The sequence below is a fragment of the Canis lupus genome, chromosome 12, assembly GCF_048164855.1.
Source record: "Canis lupus baileyi chromosome 12, mCanLup2.hap1, whole genome shotgun sequence".
NCBI lineage: Eukaryota > Metazoa > Chordata > Mammalia > Carnivora > Canidae > Canis > Canis lupus.
Window position 1 is genome coordinate 43,284,559 of NC_132849.1, and position 19,595 is coordinate 43,304,153.

At 43.3% G+C, this 19,595-nt stretch overlaps 2 protein-coding genes across 14 annotated transcripts in view; one reads left to right on the forward strand and one right to left on the reverse strand.

Moving 5' to 3' along the window:
- The window catches only part of LOC140601913 (kanadaptin-like), a 103,301-nt gene extending 97,585 nt beyond the window's left edge, over positions 1-5,716 (reverse strand). For all 4 annotated transcript variants that reach the window (XR_012004995.1, XR_012004996.1, XM_072771358.1 and 1 more), the window contains exons 1-5: positions 5,020-5,716; positions 4,612-4,804; positions 1,993-2,115; positions 721-781; positions 270-409 (exon numbers count right to left, since the gene is read on the reverse strand). Coding sequence is in view for 2 of the 4 variants with exons in the window: in XM_072771358.1 (XP_072627459.1) it covers positions 270-409; positions 721-781; positions 1,993-2,115; positions 4,612-4,804; positions 5,020-5,682 (1,180 nt within the window). In the remaining 2 variants the exon portion in view is untranslated. The remainder of the gene's footprint in view (positions 1-269; positions 410-720; positions 782-1,992; positions 2,116-4,611; positions 4,805-5,019) is intronic.
- Positions 5,717-5,771: 55 nt separating this feature from the next.
- LOC140601919 (STAGA complex 65 subunit gamma) overlaps positions 5,772-19,595 on the forward strand; it is a 29,631-nt gene continuing 15,807 nt past the window's right edge. For 5 of the 10 annotated variants that reach the window (XR_012004999.1, XR_012004998.1, XR_012005000.1 and 2 more), the window contains exons 1-6: positions 5,991-6,552; positions 7,049-7,149; positions 7,793-8,408; positions 15,180-15,504; positions 16,740-16,977; positions 18,442-18,707. Coding sequence is in view for 7 of the 10 variants with exons in the window: in XM_072771389.1 (XP_072627490.1) it covers positions 7,996-8,408; positions 15,180-15,504; positions 16,740-16,977; positions 18,442-18,704 (1,239 nt within the window). In the remaining 3 variants the exon portion in view is untranslated. Of the gene's footprint in view, positions 6,553-7,048; positions 7,150-7,792; positions 8,409-15,179; positions 15,505-16,739; positions 16,978-18,441; positions 19,082-19,595 lie in introns of those variants that run through there. The other 5 variants (XM_072771390.1, XM_072771385.1, XM_072771387.1 and 2 more) reach the window with 5 other exon arrangements.

A 19,595-nucleotide genomic window follows, 5' to 3' on the forward strand; every position in this document is an offset into this window, starting at 1 on the left:
CCATAAAAAAATGTCTAGGAGAATATATACAATGGCTTCCTTTGAATACTGAGATATGGAATCTTTTCTTTTCACTACAGAATTCTATACAGTTTACACTTTCCCCTGAAAGATATTTTATTGCCTTGTGTTAAATTTTCCTTCCTTTTCTCTTTCTTTTTCTTTGTCTCTGTCCATCTCTATCTCTTTCCCCCCCTCTTCCTCCTTCTCCCTCCCTCTCTGTCTCCTCTGCTTTCTTTCTTTTAAAGAAAAAAAAGACTTCCACATACCTGCCTCCTGCCGCAGCAATCCCAAAGTATCAAGGATTCGACAAGCTTCCAGTGAACATTGGATCATTGCTTCTTTTTTCTTTCCTGAATGAATGGCCTCAGCTACCAGTTGTTTTCCAGTTGAATCATCCACAGGTAATCTATATTGGTTTGGAGGGAATCACAGCACAACACTAAGCTCTAATTTTCACCAAAAAAACTAATATGCTGTGATAATAGTTATTTTTTGACATGCTTTTATAATCTCTCATTCATCTTGTTCTATCTTGCCAAGGTTGGACTTCAAATCTTTTCCTCATACCTCTGACCCATCCCACTCCATTTGCCAAATTATCAAAGCCCAAATTCAGGTATACCCTAAAAATAAGACTGAAGTTACTCTTTGGGTTTGTTGTCTACAACCTGAAATTGGCCACTTTCAGAAATGGACATTAATGAGAACAGAACATACCTCACCCTGCAGAGCCAAGTGCTATGCCCCTGTTCATCAAATTCATATTCTAATTCTTCTCCTGTGGGAGGAAGAAAGGCAAAACAATTTTAATAACATCTGAAAACTATTAGTTGAGACAAAGGGAAAAGAGAGGAAGGGTTAAATAAGAATATCAAATTCCCATGCCACACCGAATACTAAATTTCAAAGCATTTCACTTCTTATTCCTAGGGATTATCATTGAATAATAAAATTAAGATGAACTTGGGGACCCTGGGTGGCTGGCTCAGTCAGTTAAGGGGCCAACTCTTGATTTCAGCTCAGGTCATGAACTCAGGGTCTGGGATAGAGCCCTGCATTAGGCTCCACACTCAGCAGGGAGTCTGCTTCAGGAATCTCTCTCCCTCTGCCCCTCCCCCTACTTGCTCTCTTTCTCTAAAATAAATAAATATTTTTTAAAAATTAGGATGAGCTTGAGGCAAAGAAAAGCAAACTCAGATCGGGGTGCCTCGGTGGCTCAGTTGGTTAAGCATCTGCCTTCAGCTCAGGTCATGATCCTAGGGTCTTGGGATCTAGCCCCATGTCGGGCTCCCTGCTCAACAGGAGCTTGCTTCTCCCTCTGTCCTCTGCTCGTTCGTGCTCTCTCTTGCTATTTCTATCTCTCTCAAATAAAAGAATAAAATCTTAAAAAAAAAAAAAAAAAGAAAGGCAAACAGATCAAAACTCCCCCAAAATGGCTTTATCCACTATATAGCAGCTTTCACACTTATTTAAGTTGTAGATGTAGTTAATTTCTCATAACTGCCTGGTTTTTAGAAGCATAAATATTAAGTGCAGAATGTATCCAGTTCACATACATATTCATAAACACACAGAGATATTCTCTCAAAGCATCACTACTGAAACAATCCTCTGTGGAAACATCCCTTACATCATATAAAGTGAACATTCATGTTAAGGATTATAAAAGATCAGATGAATTAGAAACAAAAAAATTTAAGACATTAGGACAATCTCCCCACCACCCAAGTCTAAGATCTTTTGAGAAGAATGGGACAAGTCAAAAAAAAAAAAAAAAAAAAGTAGTCTCTTTTTCCAAGATGGGAAGAACTAACAAGACTTTTACTATTTTCAAAATAAACCTGAAGCGATCGACCATAGGGCAAGAACTGATTAAGAGGAACAGCAGAACAGCAGATAAAATACAGCATTTCTAAGTACCCTGAAGATCTATAAAACAACTCTGCAATGGATACCTTTTACTGGCAGGGTCAGAATCTGTTTACGTACCTTCTCGGTCAAAAAAACCTTGGAGAGCCTTTTTTGGATCCTTTATATAAAAGGCCTCCCTTTCCTGCTGAAACTCTAAGACAATGGGGTTCTCTTCAGCCTCATCCTCTACAGCATCTTCTCCTACAGGACATGGGAAAGAACAGACAGACATAAGAAGAGACTATCTTAATGACACCCACTTTCCATTCAGCCTGCACAAACATACAGTTATCAATGAAAAGAAAGGTGAGGGGTCGGGGAGAAGGGGGCAAACACAAAAGCACTAGTATAAATATCTTTAGTTTTTCTAAATTGTGGGACAAATTAAAACTTGCTTTCATGGCATCTTATTTTTTTTTCTCCATCACTATATTTTATTTTATTTTTTTATTTTTTAAAACGAAGTCTTTTTTTTTTTTTAAGATTTTATTTATTTATTCATGAGAGACACACAGAGAGAGAGAAAGAGGCAGAGACACAGGCAGAGGGAGAAGCAGGCTCCATGCAGGGAGCCCGATGTGGGACTCGATCCCGGATCTCCAGGATCACGCCCTGGGCTGAAGGCAGTACTAAACCGCTGAGCCACCCGGGCTGCCCTCCATCACTATATTTTAAAAACAAAATTACCTACCACATTGTCCATGGAAAAAAACCTAAGCTTCTTGCTCTGGTATTCCTGCTCTCTAACAACTGGGTCTAATACTCTGTATCCATTATAATTTATTAATATTTACCATATCTGCCATATAGGCTGGTCTACTCATTACTCGGTTAAAATCATCAATCCCGGGGGCCTGCGTGGCTCAGTTAGTTAAGCTTCTGCCTTCAGCTCAGGTCATGATCCCAGGGTCCTGGGATTGAGTCAGGACCCTGCTCAGCGGGGAGTCGGCTTCTCCCTCTCCCTCTGCCTGCCACTCCCCAGGATTGTGCATCTCTCTCTCATTCTCTCTTTCTCTGTGTCAAATAAAAACACAAATAATCTTAAAAAAAAAAAAATCATCAATCCCTGCCCTGAAAACGATCCTCAATACTAAGCTTCCTGGAGGCTAATTTTCTTTTCCTTCAAATTCCAGGTCAAGACACATCTGTTTGTAAACTTAAAAACTTTCTCAAATTTAAAGTCAGTGTTGCCCAACAGCAATATGAAAGCCACACATGCAACTTTTTATCTTCAGGGTGCCTGAGTAGCTCAGGTGGTTAAGGGTCCAAATCTAGATTTCAGCTCAGGTCATGATCTCAGGGTAGTGGGGAGCCTTTATCCGGTTCCACACTCAGTGCAGAGTCTGCTTGAGATACTGTCTCTCCTTCTCCCTCTCTCTCTGCCCCTCCCCCGGCTCACACCTGTTTTCTCTCTAAATAAACACAATCTTTAAAAAAACTTTTTTAGGGATCCCTGGGTGGCGCAAGCGGTTTGGCGCCTGCCTTTGGCCCAGGGCACGATCCTGGAGACCCAGGATCGAATCCCACGTCGGGCTCCCGGTGCATGGAGCCTGCTTCTCCCTCTGCCTGTGTCTCTGCCTCCCTCTCTCTCTCTCTGTGTGTGTGTGTGTGTGACTATCATAAATAAATTAAAAAAAAAAAAACTTTATTTTCTAGTAGCCACATTAAAAAGGGGAATCAGGGCAGCCTGGGTGGCTCAGCAGTTTGCTGCTGCCTTCAGCCCCGGGCGTTGTCCTGGGGACCTGGGGTCGGATCCTGTGTCGGGCTCCCTGCATGGAGCCTGCTTCTCTCTCTGCCTGTGCCCCTGCCTCTTTCTCTGTGTGTGTGTGTCTCTAATGAATAAATAAATGAAATCTTAAAAAAAAAAAAAATGGGTGGGGGAAATCAGGTAAAACTATTACCATGTAATCAATATGAAAATAATACGAATATTTTACATTACTTTTTCACAGTAAGCCTTTAAATCTAGTGTGTATTTTACGTTACAAGTCAGTTTGGACTAGTCATAATTTAAGTGTCCAATAACCACATATGGGTAATGGCTACTATATTGGACAGTGCACGTCTAAGTCCTCAGTGATTACTCCCTTCTCTAAACCCTTACTTTAGCATATTTAGGGTTTCTAGCTTTGTTTTACACTTACGAAGTAATTTCATCATATTTATCCAATCTTCCCAACACTACATTAAGATGATCTTCTTTTTATATTCCTGGTTCCTGAATACCCATCCTCCAAACCGCCTGGCATTATAGAAAACTCCATTTATTCTTCTGGCCAAGGGACAAGCTTTCTCTGATCAGCTATTTCACATTTCAGGGAATTTACATACATAAAGTACAAAAAAAATGAGGCACTATCCTACACTGAACATTCCATGGTTTTTGATTGAATGTAGTTCCAGGGGATCCCTGCGTGGCGCAGCGGTTTGGCGCCTGCCTTTGGCCCAGGGCGCGATCCTGGAGACCCGGGATCGAATCCCACATCGGGCTCCCGGTGCATGGAGCCTGCTTCTCCCTCGGCCTATGTCTCTGCCTCTCTCTCTCTCTCTCTCTCTGTGACTATCATAAAAAAAAAAAAAAAAATTGAATGTAGTTCCAGCCCCTCCAGTGATGATAATCAAGATCAGAGCTCTATATACATACCACTTGTAGTGAATTTACAATATTAGGTTCCGGCAGCAATTTTAATCTCTTACCCATTCCCCAGGTACAGCCCATTTCATCATCTTGACTACTAGTATTTCTCTTCCTTTCGGTGGTGTCCACTTCTTCCTCATCCGAGTCTTCTCCCAACATCTTCTTCTCCAACATCATTTGCTGCTGCTTGCGCAATTCCTTCAGTTGCGTTACGGTCAGCTCGGATTCTGCCTCTCGGTCTTCCTCTGGTCCCTGATGAACCAAGCGAAAGAATTCTTTCAGAGTTCAGGAGTGTGGGAGTCACTTTCAGAAATATGGCAACGGGGACACGTGTCCGCAGAGGAGCCAGATTCCCCCACTTTGTCCTCGGGGACGGAGAGAACCTCCTTCTTCACAGAAAGCGTAAGCAACTCTGGAACCCAGGCCGGTGCACTCCAGAGATTTCCGCATTACGTTGTTCTACTTACCTGAAGAAGAAAGAGCCGGGTGCTGCCTCCAAAGCGAAGAACGTGCCCGACGTGGACGCGACGATAGGTGCGGGGTGGGATGCGGGTTTTGTTAAGAAAAGTGCCGTGGGTGCTTCCCAGATCGTAAAGGTAGAAGCCCGGCCCTTGGCCGTCGCATTCTCCTTCGAGGCCGGCCGCCCTGTGCTGCAGCACGGCGTGGTACCGGGACACCGAAGGGTGCTCCAGGCACACGTCGCAGCTAGACAGCCTCCCGAAGAGGCAGCAACTCGTCCCTTTCAAGCTGCGGGTGCCAAGGATGGTGCCGCCCTTGAGCGTCTCTAGGCTGTAGGGGGCCGAGGCGGGGCCGCCCCACGGCGGCTCCCGGTAAGGGGGAGCCCGGGCCGGGCCGCCAGCTGAAGGAGCCGCTGAGGGGGGCCGCGGCTGCTCCGTCGGTGGACTCCTGGTGTCCCCGCTGTCGGGCTGGACTGGCGGGACGTCGGGCTCCCCGGGGTCGGGCTCTGGCAGCGCCGTGGGCCTTTCCTTCTTTACCTCCTCAGGGTTCGAAGGACTGGTGGCCGGAGCTTTGCCCCGCACGACCGGGGGCACCGGCAGGGTTGGTTTCTTGAAGTCATCACTGCGCTCTTGCGAAGCCAGCGACTCGGACGGAGAGGGACTATCAGCCATCCTCGGGCGGGTGCACTCTCAAAATCTGTTCCTGGGAAACCTACCCTCGCAGTCTCTAAGTTCCTCTCTCCTCTCCCTCTCCGCCTCTCCGCCTCTCCTCTCCTCTCTCTCTCTCTCTCTCTCTCTCTCTCTCTCTCTCTCTCAGCTCCCAGCGGCTTCTCTGGGCAGCGATGGCGGAGTTGCTCCTTCACCACCCACACACGACGTTACGAAGAGGGCAACATCACGGGAAGGAAAAAACAGTAAAAGGAGACCGAGGTGCTGTGAAAATGGGGACATCTTTAGAGGGTGCAACCTGTCGTAATAGCTTCCTGTGGCATATCCTGCGTGAGGAGAAGCGCTTCCGACAGCCTAGGACCACCCGTCACCTAGCCAGCTTTCGCGGGCCTGGCGACCCTCGCCTCAGGCCTTTCCGAGTCGTGCAGTCTTCCAGCCCAACTCCCGTGACGCGGCAGTGAATAGTCGCGCTTCCGTGCCACGGTCCAGGCCCAGACCTCCTCGTCTCCGAGCCGCCCCGCCCGGCATCAATGACTCCAGGCCCTTGCGCCTCCTCACCCTGACTGGGAGCTGCCGAGGACCGGGGCTTTCTTTGAACTTATTCTTCGTGTTCTTTTCGGTGAAATTAAGGTTTTATTTTGTTCTGTTTGGTCCCTTCGTTGACCCATTTCTTTGTTCATTTTGTTTTTTCGGAAGCCAGTTACTGAGACTGCATAGTGTAGTGGTTAGGGGCGCAGACTCTGGAGCCTGTCTTGATTTTCTCCCTCCGTCATTTGCGACGTTGGGCAAGACGGTGGGCCTCAGCTTCTGCCTCTGAAAAATGGGATAGATGTGGAGATTGAATTAAACAGTAAAGACAAAGCCTGGCACATGGTAAGCACGCAACAAATGCCAAATATACTGTGCGCCAGACACTGTACAAAGATCATGGGGGTAGATGGAAGGATAAACTCGACTGAGAGAAGTCTTAGTTTCAATCCAGGTATAAATGCTGTGGTGAAGACATGAGAAGTGCTGTGAGAATATAAGGAAGGGAGATTTCCTGGGGCGGTGATGGAGACTGGTGACCTAAACTATACTTAAATACTATACTTATAAACTATACTTAAATCGAATACAAGTCTGCCAGGGATGTAGTGCGTGGAGGGGCATTTCTGGCAGAGATCACCACTTAAAGGGTCAACTGGAAATACATGACATGCTCAAGAAACTGAATAGTCATGATACGGTTAGAACCAGGGTGGAAATTTCCTCCAGGAAGCTCCTTCTTTGTGCTTTCACTGCACCAGGTCTGTGTCTCTAGAACAGCCCTTACCATACACTTCCATATTGAAATGTTCTGTTTATATATTTCTCTCCCTCACCTCAGGTCAGGGATCTTGCAGTGGTGTTTGTCTTCTTCCATAATGCCTGGCATTTGATAAACGTTTGTTGAACTTGAAGAGACATATGGGCAACGAATCCGGAAAGGTGGGTTAAGTCAGATTGCAGATTTTGATGAATGGTAGCTCCAAGACTCCTGGCTGACTTTTTCCAGTAAGCAAAGAGAAGTTGTTAGATGGGAGTCTTAAAAAGATGAAGTCTAGCAGCACTGGAGCATAGATTAGATACAGGGAGATACTGAAGTAAGGGATACCAATTAGGAGGCAGCAGAAATCACTGAGATTCTTCTGTATATATGTCAGAGGTTGAATGCGTAAGGCCATTTAGATTACTGGTCAATAGATTTTTTCATCGGGACCAGGGAAAAGGTTGCCTGTGTTTGACACACATAGTAAGAACCACCTCTTCCTATCTTTAACTCTACCCCCCACCCCACCCCCCTTTCTCCTACTGATTCAGGACGGATGTGTCGAGATACCCTGAGAAATACTCCAGGTCTCATTTGAGGATCTTGCCTTGCAGATTGTTCAGGATTGAGCATGATGGTAGTTCTCGTAATGAGTTAGTGGGGTAATATTGAAAACATGGACACTAGCCCTCCCAATACCATTGCAGCTTTTAGTCTACTAATGACCCAAATTCCACCTGTGGTTCAGTCCAGTAGGAATTGTCATTGTATGTGACTGTGATGAATGGCATCTAACAGTTATATTTCTCTTAATTTCTTCAGGGAGAACATCTTTGGTCCTACGGTGTTGCTGACATTGACATTTTCTGAGTGGTCTTGAACAGCCTACTTTCTATGTAAATAACTGGCTAGACTTCACTTTTTTTTTTTTTTTACTATAGAAGCCTATAACCTAGAGATTTAAAAACACTGCTTTTAGGTCACTACTACATTTATCTAGAAGGTTCTTCCTTTCTTATTCCAAAATGTTGAGATACTGGGGAGAGATACCCATCTCATCAAGCCAGACCAACAGAAGTTCTTTTGATTTGCTCCCACGGGAGTTCCGTCTAGTGGAAGTCCATGACCCACCACTGCACCAGCCCTCAGCCAACAAGCCCAAGCCCCCTACAATGTTGGACATCCCCTCAGAGCCATGCAGCCTCACCATCCATACTATTCAGCTGATCCAGCACAACCGACGTCTGCGCAATCTCATTGCCACAGCTCAGGCCCAGAGTCAGCAACAGACAGAAGGTGTAAAGACCGAAGAGAGTGAACCTCTTCCCTCTTGCCCTGGGTCACCTCCTCTTCCTGATGACCTCCTGCCTATAGATTGTAAGAATCCCAATGCACCATTCCAGATCCGGCACAGTGACCCAGAGAGTGACTTTTATCGGTAAGACAAGGCTTTGCTATTTCTTTTTTCCAAAAAGTCTTCGCAACAGCACTGTTAAGCATGCAGTCCTAATTCCATGAGGAAACGGAGTATAAGAGTAATCGACATAGCCAAAGTTGCTCAGGTAATTGGAAGGAAGTCTAAGACTTGAATCCTGATCTTCCATATCCGGAGTCTGTGTCTTTTACTTTTGAGGTAACAAATATTTATTGAGTGCCTGTTACATGCCAAACATTTTACTAGGAGCAAGATACTGCACTAGTATGTTAAAGAAGCCATGGCCTCAGTCCTCAGAGTTTAGTCTTTCTGTTTGATTTAAAATGTACATTATGGGTTTAGGTTAGTATCCTCAAGTTGAGATTCATGGATTTACTCTCATATTATTAGGAATCCATAAGTTCTATACAAGAATTTTTAAGTTGTGTACAGTTGACCCTTGAACAACATGAGTTTAAATCGTGTGGGTCCACTTACATGTGGATGTTTTTACAGTACAGTACTAGAAATGGATTTTCCTTACGATTTTCTTTTTTCTAGCTGACTTATTGTAAGAATACAGTATATAATACATATAAACATACAAAAGAAGTGTTAATCAACTTTATATATTATCACTAAGGCTTCCAGTCAATAGTGGGCTAGTATAAATCATTGGGGTGCGTGGCTGTTTCAGACAGAAGAGCACGTGAAATCTTGATCTCGGGGTCATGAGTTCAAGCTCCATATCAATATAGAGATTACTAAAAAAATAAGGTAAAATACACTTTTAAAAAAAGTTGGCTGTTAATCATTAAGTTTTGGGGAGTCAGAGCTGTTTGTGGATTTTCAACTGCACAGGGAGTTGGTGCCCCTAACCCCTATGTTGTTCAAGCGTCCAGCTATATTTTCATTGTGATAACATCACTTTAGAAGTAATGTAAAAATGTTCTTGATCCTTGCTACTCAAAATCTGGTCTCAGACTAGGAGCATCAACATCACCTGGGAACCTATTACGAATTCAGAGTTTCAGGCCCTACCCAGCCTCCTGAATCAGAATCTTCATTTTAGGGACGTCTGGGTGGCTCAGTGGTTGAGCATCTGCTTTTGCTCAGGTAATGATCCTGGGGTCCTGGGATTGAGTCCCACATTGGGCTCCCCAGAGGGAGCCTGCTTCTCCCTCTGCTTGTGTCTCTGCCTCTCTCTTTGTCTCTCATGAATAAATAAATAAAATCTTAAAAAAAAAAAAATTCTTCATTTTAACAAGATCTCCAGAAGATTCATATGTGTATTTAAGTTTGAGAAGCCCTGCTCCATATCCTCTAAACGACTGCTTTATGATATAATGCTACTACTGCATTTCAGTGTGTAAGTTTGCATCTGGTGCCAAAAAATTATTTTTCATTTTGAAATTTGTCAGACCAAAGAAAAATTTAAATAATAGTACAAGAAATGGCTAAATACTCTTTACCAGGATTCACCAATTGTTAACATTTTGCCACATCTGTTTTCTCTCACATGTGTATAAGCATGTATACACACACATACACACATAAATAAATGCATAACAATTGTAAATATATACACGTACAGTCTTTGCCAAATATTTTAAAGTTGCACATATCTCAGTATTTCACCCCTTAATTCTTTTTTTTTTTTTTTTTTTATGTAAGTCACACAGAGAGAGAGAGAAGCAGAGACACAGGCAGAGGGAGAAGCAGGCTCCATGCACCGGGAGCCCGATGTGGGACTCGATCCCGGGTCTACAGGATCGTGCCCTGGGCCAAAGGCAGGCGCCAAACCGCTGCGCCACCCAGGGATCCCTCACCCCTTAATTCTTAAGTATTCTTCCACCCCTAAATTGTTCACTTTAACCTAAGAATAAAGAAAATTTCCTACATAACCCCAATACCAATATCACACCAAAATAAATGAACACTAATTATATAATATCAATTATTAAGTCCATATTCAGATTTCTCCAAAATATCCTTTATAAATAAATTTTCCTCTAATCCAGAACCTAAAAATGATTTTCATTTAGCTGTTTAGTGTCTTGTTTTTGTTTATGTTTTTGTTGGAGAAAGCGTGTGAGCAGGGGAAGGGCAGAGGAAGTGGGAGAGAGAATCCCAGAACAGACTCCCTGCTGAGTGCAGAGCCTGACTTGGAGCTCCTTCCTGAGATCCTGAGATGATGACCTGAGCTGAAATCACGAGTGAAACACTCAACCAACTGGGCCACCCAGGCGCCCCTATTTAATGAATTTTAAACCAGAAGAGCTTCCTGGGCGGCCCGGGTGGCTCAGCGGTTTAGCACCGCCTTCAGCACAGGGCAGGATTCTGGAGTCCCTGGATCGAGTCCAATCCGGTGTCAGGCTCCCTGCATGGAGCCTGCTTCTCCCTCTGCCTGTGTCTCTGCCTCTCTCTCTCTGTGTCTCTCATTAATAAACAAAAATCTTAAAAAAAAAAAAAAAAAAAACTAGCTTCCCCTTTTTTAAAACACAGGATACTAATCTTTAAGAGTTCAGGTCATTTAGATGTAGAATGTCCCACTCACTGGGATTGCTGATTATTTCCTCAAGATTAGATTAAAGGTTAAATATATTTGGAAAAAATATATGTAAGTAATATTGTATACCACTTAATTTCATCTGTTATTGATAATAGTTACTACTATTTTAATTGTCCCAAAGTAGTGAGAAAAGAACAGAAATGGACTTATTACTATGTAAGGGTTGCAGTTCCAGTTGACCAAATGATGTCCTGGTGCACACTGTATAATTGAAGGTTCTGAAGTCCTTGGAATAGTGAAAAAGGTAGGGGTAACTATCATTACATGCATCTCACATGTTCATATAGATACAGCTTCAAAAAACTTGCTCTGTAGTGATCAGTACCATATTTACATTCGGAAGGCAATTTAGTTTTAAGAATATTGCCATCATATTAAATTGATGCTGTTATTTAGAATTTTGTAGTTTTGCATCAAACTTTCTCATTTTTTTCAAGTTTTTACTTAAATCCCAGTTAACATACAGTGTAATGTTAGTTTTAGGTGTAGGATTTAGTGATTCATCACTTAACATTCAATACCCACTGCTCATCACCAGTGTCCTCCTTAATACCCGTCGTCTGTTTAACTCATCCCTTCGCCTGCTTCCCCTTCAGCAACGGTTTCTTCTCTATAGTTAAGAGTCTGTTTTATGCTTTGCCTCTTTCCTTTTTTTCCCCTATGTTCATCTGTTAGGTTTCTTAAATTCCACATATGAGTGAAATATGGTATTTGTCTTTCTCTGACTTATTTCACTTAGCAAAATACTCTCTAGTTCAATCCATGCCATTGCAAAGGCAAGATTTCATTCATTTTTATGGCTAATATTCCACTGTGTGTATATACGTACATATATAAATATATATCACATCTTCTTTTTTTTTTTAAAGATTTTATTTATTTATTTATGATAGTCACAGAGAGAGAGAGAGAGAGAGAGGCAGAGACACAGGCAAGGGAGAAGCAGGCTGCATGCAGGGAGCCCGACGCGGGACTCGATCCCGGGTCTTCAGGATCGCGCCCTGGGCCAAAGGCAGGCGCCAAACCGCTGCGCCCCCCAGGGATCCCTATATTACATCTTCTTTATCCATTTGTCAGTCATTGGACATTTGGCTCTTTCAGTAATTTGGCTATTATTGATAATGTTGCTGTAAACATGGAGGTGCATGTATCCCTTCGAATCAACATTTTTGCATTCTTTGGGTAAATACCTAGTAGCACAATTGTAAGGCAATTCTCTTTCTAGCTTTCTGAGGAATCTCCATACTGTTTCCAGAGTGGCTGCGCCAGTTTATATTCCCACCAACAGTGTAAGAGGGTTCCCCTTTCTTCACATGTCTCCACCATGTGTCCTGTGGTGTTAATTTTAGCCACTCTGGCAGGTGTGATCTGTATCTCATTGTAGTTTTGATTTGTATTTCCCTGATGATGAGTGATGTTGAGCATCTTTTCACGTGTTTGTTAGCTATCTGTATGTCTTCTTTGGAAAAATGTCTATTCATGTCTCCTGTCCATTTTTTAACTGAATTATTTGGTTTTTTGGGTGTTGAGTTTTAGAAGTCCTTTAGAGATTTTGGATGGATACTAACCCTTTATCGGATATATCATTTGCAAATATCGTCTCCCATTCCAAAGACTGCCTTTTAGTTTGGTTGTTTCCTCCACAGTGAAGAAGCTTTTTAACTTGATGAAGTCCCAGTGGTTTATTTTTTATTTTGTTTCCCTTGCCTCAGGGGATATATCTAATAAGTTGCTATGGCCAATGTCGAAGAAGTTGCTGCCTGTGTTCTCCTCTGGGATTTTGATGGTTTCCTGTCTCACATTTAGGTCTTTCATCCATGTTGAATTTATTTCTGTGTATGGTGTAAGAATGTGGTCCAGTTTCCTTCTTTTGCATATTGTTGTCCAGTTTTCCCAACACCGTTTGTTGAAGAGACTGTCTCTTTTCCAATGGATATTCTTTCCTGCTTTGTGCAAGTTTAGCTGATCATAGTTGTGGGTCCGTTTCTGGGTTTTCTATTCTGTTAATCTATGCATCCATTTTTTTTTTGTGCCAGCACAATACTGTCTTGATCACTACAGCTTTGTAATATAACTCAAAGTCTGGAATTGTGATTCCTCCAGCTTTGCTTTTCTTTTTTAAGCTTGCTTTGGCTACCAGAAGTCTTTTGTATTTCCATACAAATTTTAGGAATGTTCTTTTTTTTTTCTTTCAAGATTTTATTTATTTACTTGACAGAGAATGAGAGAGAGAGCATGACCAAGGGGAGCTTGGGGCAGAGGGGGAGGGACAAGCAGGCTCCCAGATGAGTAGAGCCTGATGTAGGAACTTGATCCCAGGACCCCAGGATCATGACCTGAGCCGAAGGCAGATGTTTAACCCACTGGGCCACCCAGGCATCCCTGCTCTAGCTCTGTGAAAAAATGCATGTGATATTTTGATGGGGATTGCATTAAGTGCGTAGATTGCTTTGGGTAGTATAGTTATTTCAACCATGTTTGTTCTTCCAATCACAAACTTCTAATTTTAATTCAGAAGAGCTGTTAACATCAGAAGTTTATACTAGTTTGTTTTATACATATTTAAGAAACGTTTAGCAAAAATAATTTGCATCAGCTATGGGGTGCTGAAAGAATTATTTTCCTTTGAAGTAAGTCCATGTGTTACTCAAATAAAGCAATACTGGTTTAGCTGTTTATTAGGCATTTCTGAGGCCTTTTGCTTTTGGCCCTTTTAGCTTTTGGAGACTGGCTATAGGAAATGATGGTGGAAATAGTAAATGAACAGTTATTTGGGGGGCACCTGGGTGGCTCAGTCAGTTAAGTGTCTGACTCTTGGTTTCAGCTCAGGTCATGATCTCAGGGTTTTGAGATGAGCCCCATGTTGGGCTCCCTTCTCAGTGCAGAACCTGCTTAAGGTTCTTTCTCCCACCCCCTCTGCTCCCCCCCACCCCCCACTTGCTCACACACACTCTCAAATAATCTTTGAAAACTTATTTGGCAGTTGGTTTTCTTGCTTTCCAACTATTATGTGGACTGCAGTAATTGCTTCTGAGCAGATAGTAGTAAAGTGGGTACACAGCTCCTCTAGCCCTCTTGTACAGCACATAGTGACACATGCCAAGTATGGACCAGGGAAAAGATTTTTTTTTAAGGTTTTATTTATTTATTTATTTATTTATTTATTTATTTATTTATGAGTGACATGCACAGAGAGAGACAGACAGAGACAGCGACAGAGAGAGGCAGAGACACAGGCAGAGGGAGAAGCAGGCTCCATGCAGGGAGCCCGACGTGGGACTCGATCTCGGGTCCCCAGGATCAGGCGCTGGGCTGAAGGCGGCGGCACTAAACTGCTGAGCCACCTGGGCTGCCCAAGAAATCTTCTATACCTGATTTTATCCATTTTCTTATTTGTCAGAGGGAGGCAGAAGATAGGAATTTTCAGGAGACAGGTATTGATTAGAAATGTGTTAAAAGTTATTTTTAGGAGGTCAGAGACCTTTTTGAAGTTATTTCTTAGATTAAGATTTCTACAGCAGTGATTAGGAGTAAAATGGTGTATTATGAAGAACATGGGATCTGAAATCAGAAGCTCCACCTTCTGATAATATCGAAACAACTTCCGGCAGGTCCGCACCTCTGAACCTCAACCTCTGAAACCTGCAGCCAAATGGGAATCATAATATGGATCTACTACCCACTGTGCACAGGATAGGATAAAAATGCTTTGTAAACTGTATACATTTTAAATTGCTTTTATGAAATTGAGTTGCTTGTCCAGTTTTACAAATGGTCTGTTGTAGTTGTATAAGAATCTCCTAATTGGGACTGAATTTCTGAAACTCCGTGTATCATCCAGCGTATGAGGAAGCTATGTGGTGAAATAATTAGAGCACTCTTGAACAGTGCCTGAGCTATAAACTTTTTTTCATCCTGAAAGTAGTCAAAACTGAGCAGTTGATAAAAGAAACTTTATATTCACCTGACACTTTTATATTGTTTATTGTGGACATGTATTGTCTATTAAGACTTTTATGTAATTGGAGGAGCTCAGAGATATGATCGTGGGTTGTTGAGACATGCCCTGTGTAGCAGCAAGATAAACCGGGCTCTGTAACTGCATAGAATTCCCCTAGAAAGCTGGGCCAGTGGTTTGACTAAAATTGTAAAACTCCTAGGGAGACAGGATGGGTCAGCCCTTTGCAAGAGCACTAATAACACTGCCATGTCTCGCCTTTCAGCGGGAAAGGGGAACCGGTGACTGAACTCAGCTGGCACTCCTGCCGGCAGCTTCTCTACCAGGCAGTGGCCACAATCCTGGCCCATGCAGGCTTCGAGTGTGCTAATGAAAGTGTCCTGGAGACCCTTACTGATGTGGCACATGAATATTGCCTTAAATTCACCAAGTTGCTGCGCTTCGCTGTGGATCGGGAAGCCCGGCTGGGGCAGACTCCTTTCCCTGACGTTATGGAGCAAGTATTCCATGAAGTGGGCATTGGCAGTGTGCTCTCCCTCCAGAAGTTCTGGCAGCACCGAATCAAGGACTATCACAGTTACATGCTACAGGTGAGGTCACCCTGTGAGAACTGGGTGTAATCTAGGGGTGTTCAGCAGGATCCCATACTTGCCCTAGGGAACAGAGCACAGGGGCTTGGAATAGAGTGGACTTGACCTGCTCTCCTCATGGCCCTAGCTGTGTTTTCTTGACTTCATCACTGACCTGGCCAGACCCTGGGGCCTCCTTTAGTCAATGAGCGGCCACATTTTTTGATAACACTTCTGCTGGAAAAAAAATTATAGACAGGAATATGGAGTCTGAGAGAATATGGTTACCATGCTTTATTCAATAAATATTTATTGAGTGCCTTTTGTGAGTGAGGCATATGTGAGACAGCAGCAGTTAATAAGGTAAGTCCCTTGAGCGTGCATTCTTAAAGAGAGAAACAAAAACAAGTAAATAAAAAGTGATCAAAACAATTTCAGGTGGCATTAAGTGCTATAAAAAGCAAAACCAAACAGAGTGAAGTGATACTGCCCAAGGGCAGAAGAAGGGATAGAGATACCATTTTTGGTTGCAGCCAGAACTACCTAATCTCTTCAAACCCTGTGGCCTTAAGCAAGTCATTTGTTCATTGTTTTGGTTTCCCCAAATCTAAAATACGATTAGGGATTTTTAACACCTGACAGTCTTTGCTAAGTGATCCAGATTTCCTATACCCTTCATTATCCACCTAGGGGACAGATCTCAACTATTAGTTTTTACAGCCAAAAATGTGATCTTTTGTCCCCACTCTGATTTGTCTTTAACAAAGTCTCTTTTACCTTTATGCAACTATTAATTAATAAGAAACTCTCTGCTAAAACAACTTTTCTTCATTGTGTCTCTCTCATTTACAAATGCAAACTCAGCACCTTCAACAAATTCCTTCCATGTGTCTGCTGTGCTCAAAAAAAAGTAAAAAACAAAACAAAAAATCAGGGGATCCCTGGGTGGCTCAGCGGTTTAGCACCTGCCTTCAGCCCGGGACGTGATCCTGGGGTCCCGGGATGGAGTCCTGCGTCGGGCTCCCTGCATGGCGCCTGCTTCTCCCTCTGCCTGTGTCTCTGCCTCTCTGTGTGTGTGTCTTTCATGAATAAGTAAATAAAAATCTCTTTTAAAACAATGAAACAAAAAACCAGTTCTTTCCTTTGGCAGTGGTTGCTTTATTCATATTATGTTGGTTTTACGTGCGATGCCACAAGCTAACCATCCACTTTGCTTTTAACATTTCTTTGGAAGATTGACTCTTGCTTGCCAACAGATTAGTAAGCAACTATCTGAGGAGTATGAAAGGATTGTCAACCCTGAGAAGGCCACAGAGGACACTAAACCTGTAAAGATCAAGGAAGAACCTGTGAGCGACATCACATTCCCTGTCAGTGAGGAACTGGAGGCTGACCTTGCTTCTGGAGACCAGTCACTGCCCATGGGAGTCCTCGGGGCTCAGAGTGAGCGCTTCCCATCTAACCTGGAAGTTGAGGCTTCACCACAGGCTTCAAGTAAGAAAACAATTGACTGTGATTCTGGGATATCTGCCAATCTCAGCACTTCTGGCATTTTGGAATCAAACTGTGGAGAGGAGAGGAAAAAGTGGGAGTGGGCAAGAAAATAGAAAGCCTAAAAAAACAAATACAGCCTCACTGATCTAGATATGTCAGCATTCTTCTTTGTAATTAGTGAAGGGAGGACTAGCACAACTTTACAGGCATTCTTTAAAATAATTCCGAGTTAGGGTGTAGATGCAATAGGTGTTCTATTGTTGAGTCCTGGAGCTAATTTAGCTGACCCAGCTGGGTGGGCAGATGTCCCCTTCATCCCGTACTTAGTGTGCTGTATTTGTCTTTCCTGATGCTTGTACTCAGTAAGACAACTTCCACACAGATGAAGGAAGGCTAATTGCTCAAGGCTGTTTGAATAGTTGGGCTTCCTTGCTAGAGTACCCCCAAGATTCGACTAGAAAGGGACTGAAATAGGGCTATCCAATCCGACGCAGCTGGCCTTTTCCAGACAGACTCTGTGATCACCCTAGGAACCAGGATACTTGATCCTTCTGTCAGATTGCAAATTAGTTTCGATCCTCAGTTCTACGCAAATATAAATTGTCACTTCATCAATGCACAAATGATACAAGTAACAAATCCTAAACAGAATCAGGCCACATTATTTTTTTAAAACATTTTAAGCTTTTATTTGAGAGAGGGCCCACACATGTACACAAGTGGGAGGAGGGGCAGAGGGAGAAGCTGACTCCCACTGAGCTGGGAGCCCGATGCTGAGTTTGATCCCAGGGCCCTGAGATCATGACCTAGCAAAGTCAGACACTTAACCAACAGCCACCCAGGCGCCCAAGGCCACATTTTTTAGTGTTGGCCAGAGAGCCTTTCACCATGAAAGAGGTAATAACCACAGAACAGCTTTGCTAGAACAGAGACAGGAGGGCCAAAGAGAAATTGTTACAGATTTAGGAGCCATGACACTCTTCAGCAGTCTAGGAACTGCTGCCAGCATTTTGTAGTAATCGTTAAGTTCATACTGTGAGAGAGGACCGGGGACCCAAACAAAAGGCAGGAAAACAGGACAGCCTTATAGAAGGAAGGAAGGAAAGAAGCAACTTAACACCTGATTAAGAGCCTGTGGTTGTGCCTGCCTTTGGGCCATGAGACAGGGAATCTTTCCACCTACATAGTTTTACTTCCCTGATTTAAGGGAAATGGCTGGTGGGTGAGGTGGGGTTAAAGTAGGGGAGGAAGTGGAAAGCAAAATACTCAGAATACTTAAAAAAAAAAAAAAGAAAATACTCAGAATTATTAGTTTTAGGAACAGAGGATGACCACCATAATCTCCAGTCAAGTAGACTCAGACTGAAGACTGAGCTCAAAGGCTAGGAATCTGCCCCGATGAAATATTTGTCTGCTGTGTTCCAGCCTTGGCTTACCACTGGTTGTATTTTCTTCCATTGCCAGGCACAGAGGTAAATGCTTCCCCTCTTTGGAATCTGGCCCATGTGAAAATGGAGCCTCAAGAGAGTGAAGAAGGCAATGTGTCTGGGCATGGCGTGCTGGGCAGTGATGTCTTCGAGGAGCCCATGTCCGGGATGAGTGAAGCCGGGATCCCTCAGAGTCCTGATGACTCAGACAGCAGCTACGGTTCCCACTCCACTGATAGCCTCATGGGGTCCTCCCCTGTTTTCAACCAGCGCTGCAAGAAGAGGATGAGGAAAATATAAAAGGTAAAGGGGAGACTTTCTCTCCAAGCTTCATGTATTACATTTGTTTCCATAAAAGGTGACGTGACTCTTACTCTGAAACACAGTGAACTTTCCCGATTTCATTGGAGCTGACTTTAACCAATTAGGTTTGCGTTTTACTTTTACAGCTAGTTTTTGTAGTTTTCTACAACCAAGCCACCTTTCACAGACACTTCACAATACCGGGATGGTAACCGGGAGACCAATGCACTGTCCCGGACTGTTGTCTTTGCACAACTGAGAAGAATCCTGCTGCTTGGCTCTATATTGCAGGGATATCGTACAGATTGAGATTCTTATCAAACCTCAAAGCTATGCTTGAAGAGATTCACAAGTAAATATATGCTGATGTTAAATGTCAGTGTTTTCACTGAACTTGCTTCACTTTGGGGCCAAATCATTGGGAACCTGGTACTAAAACCTAACAGGAAATAGCTAATCCCCCTTTATCGATCAGTAGTCTTTCTGAAACACGTTTTGCTGTGCATGATGTCTCACAAAACCAGGGGTCTGTGGTGTTTCTTCAGACAGCCCTCATCTCGTCTGCGTCGTTTCTTTTTTGTTCAACTAAGCTTTACCCCTCAAACTCACGACCCCAGGTTCAAGAGTCACATGCTTTCCTAAGCCAGCCAGGCGCCCCTCTTCTTCGTTAGACTTCACTCCATCTACCCTTATTCTGTCATTTTCTTATTTTTCCATTCAGATTTTTAAAAATATTTTACCATGTATGTTTCCTTCATTTTCTGCATTGGGAACAAAGCAAACAGGACCTGTCCAAGGACAGACTGGTGCTAGTTACATTTGTTGCATCTACTTGGCCGTCAGAGGACAATAGTCCATCCCTTTACCAGAATTCAGCATCTGCACTGT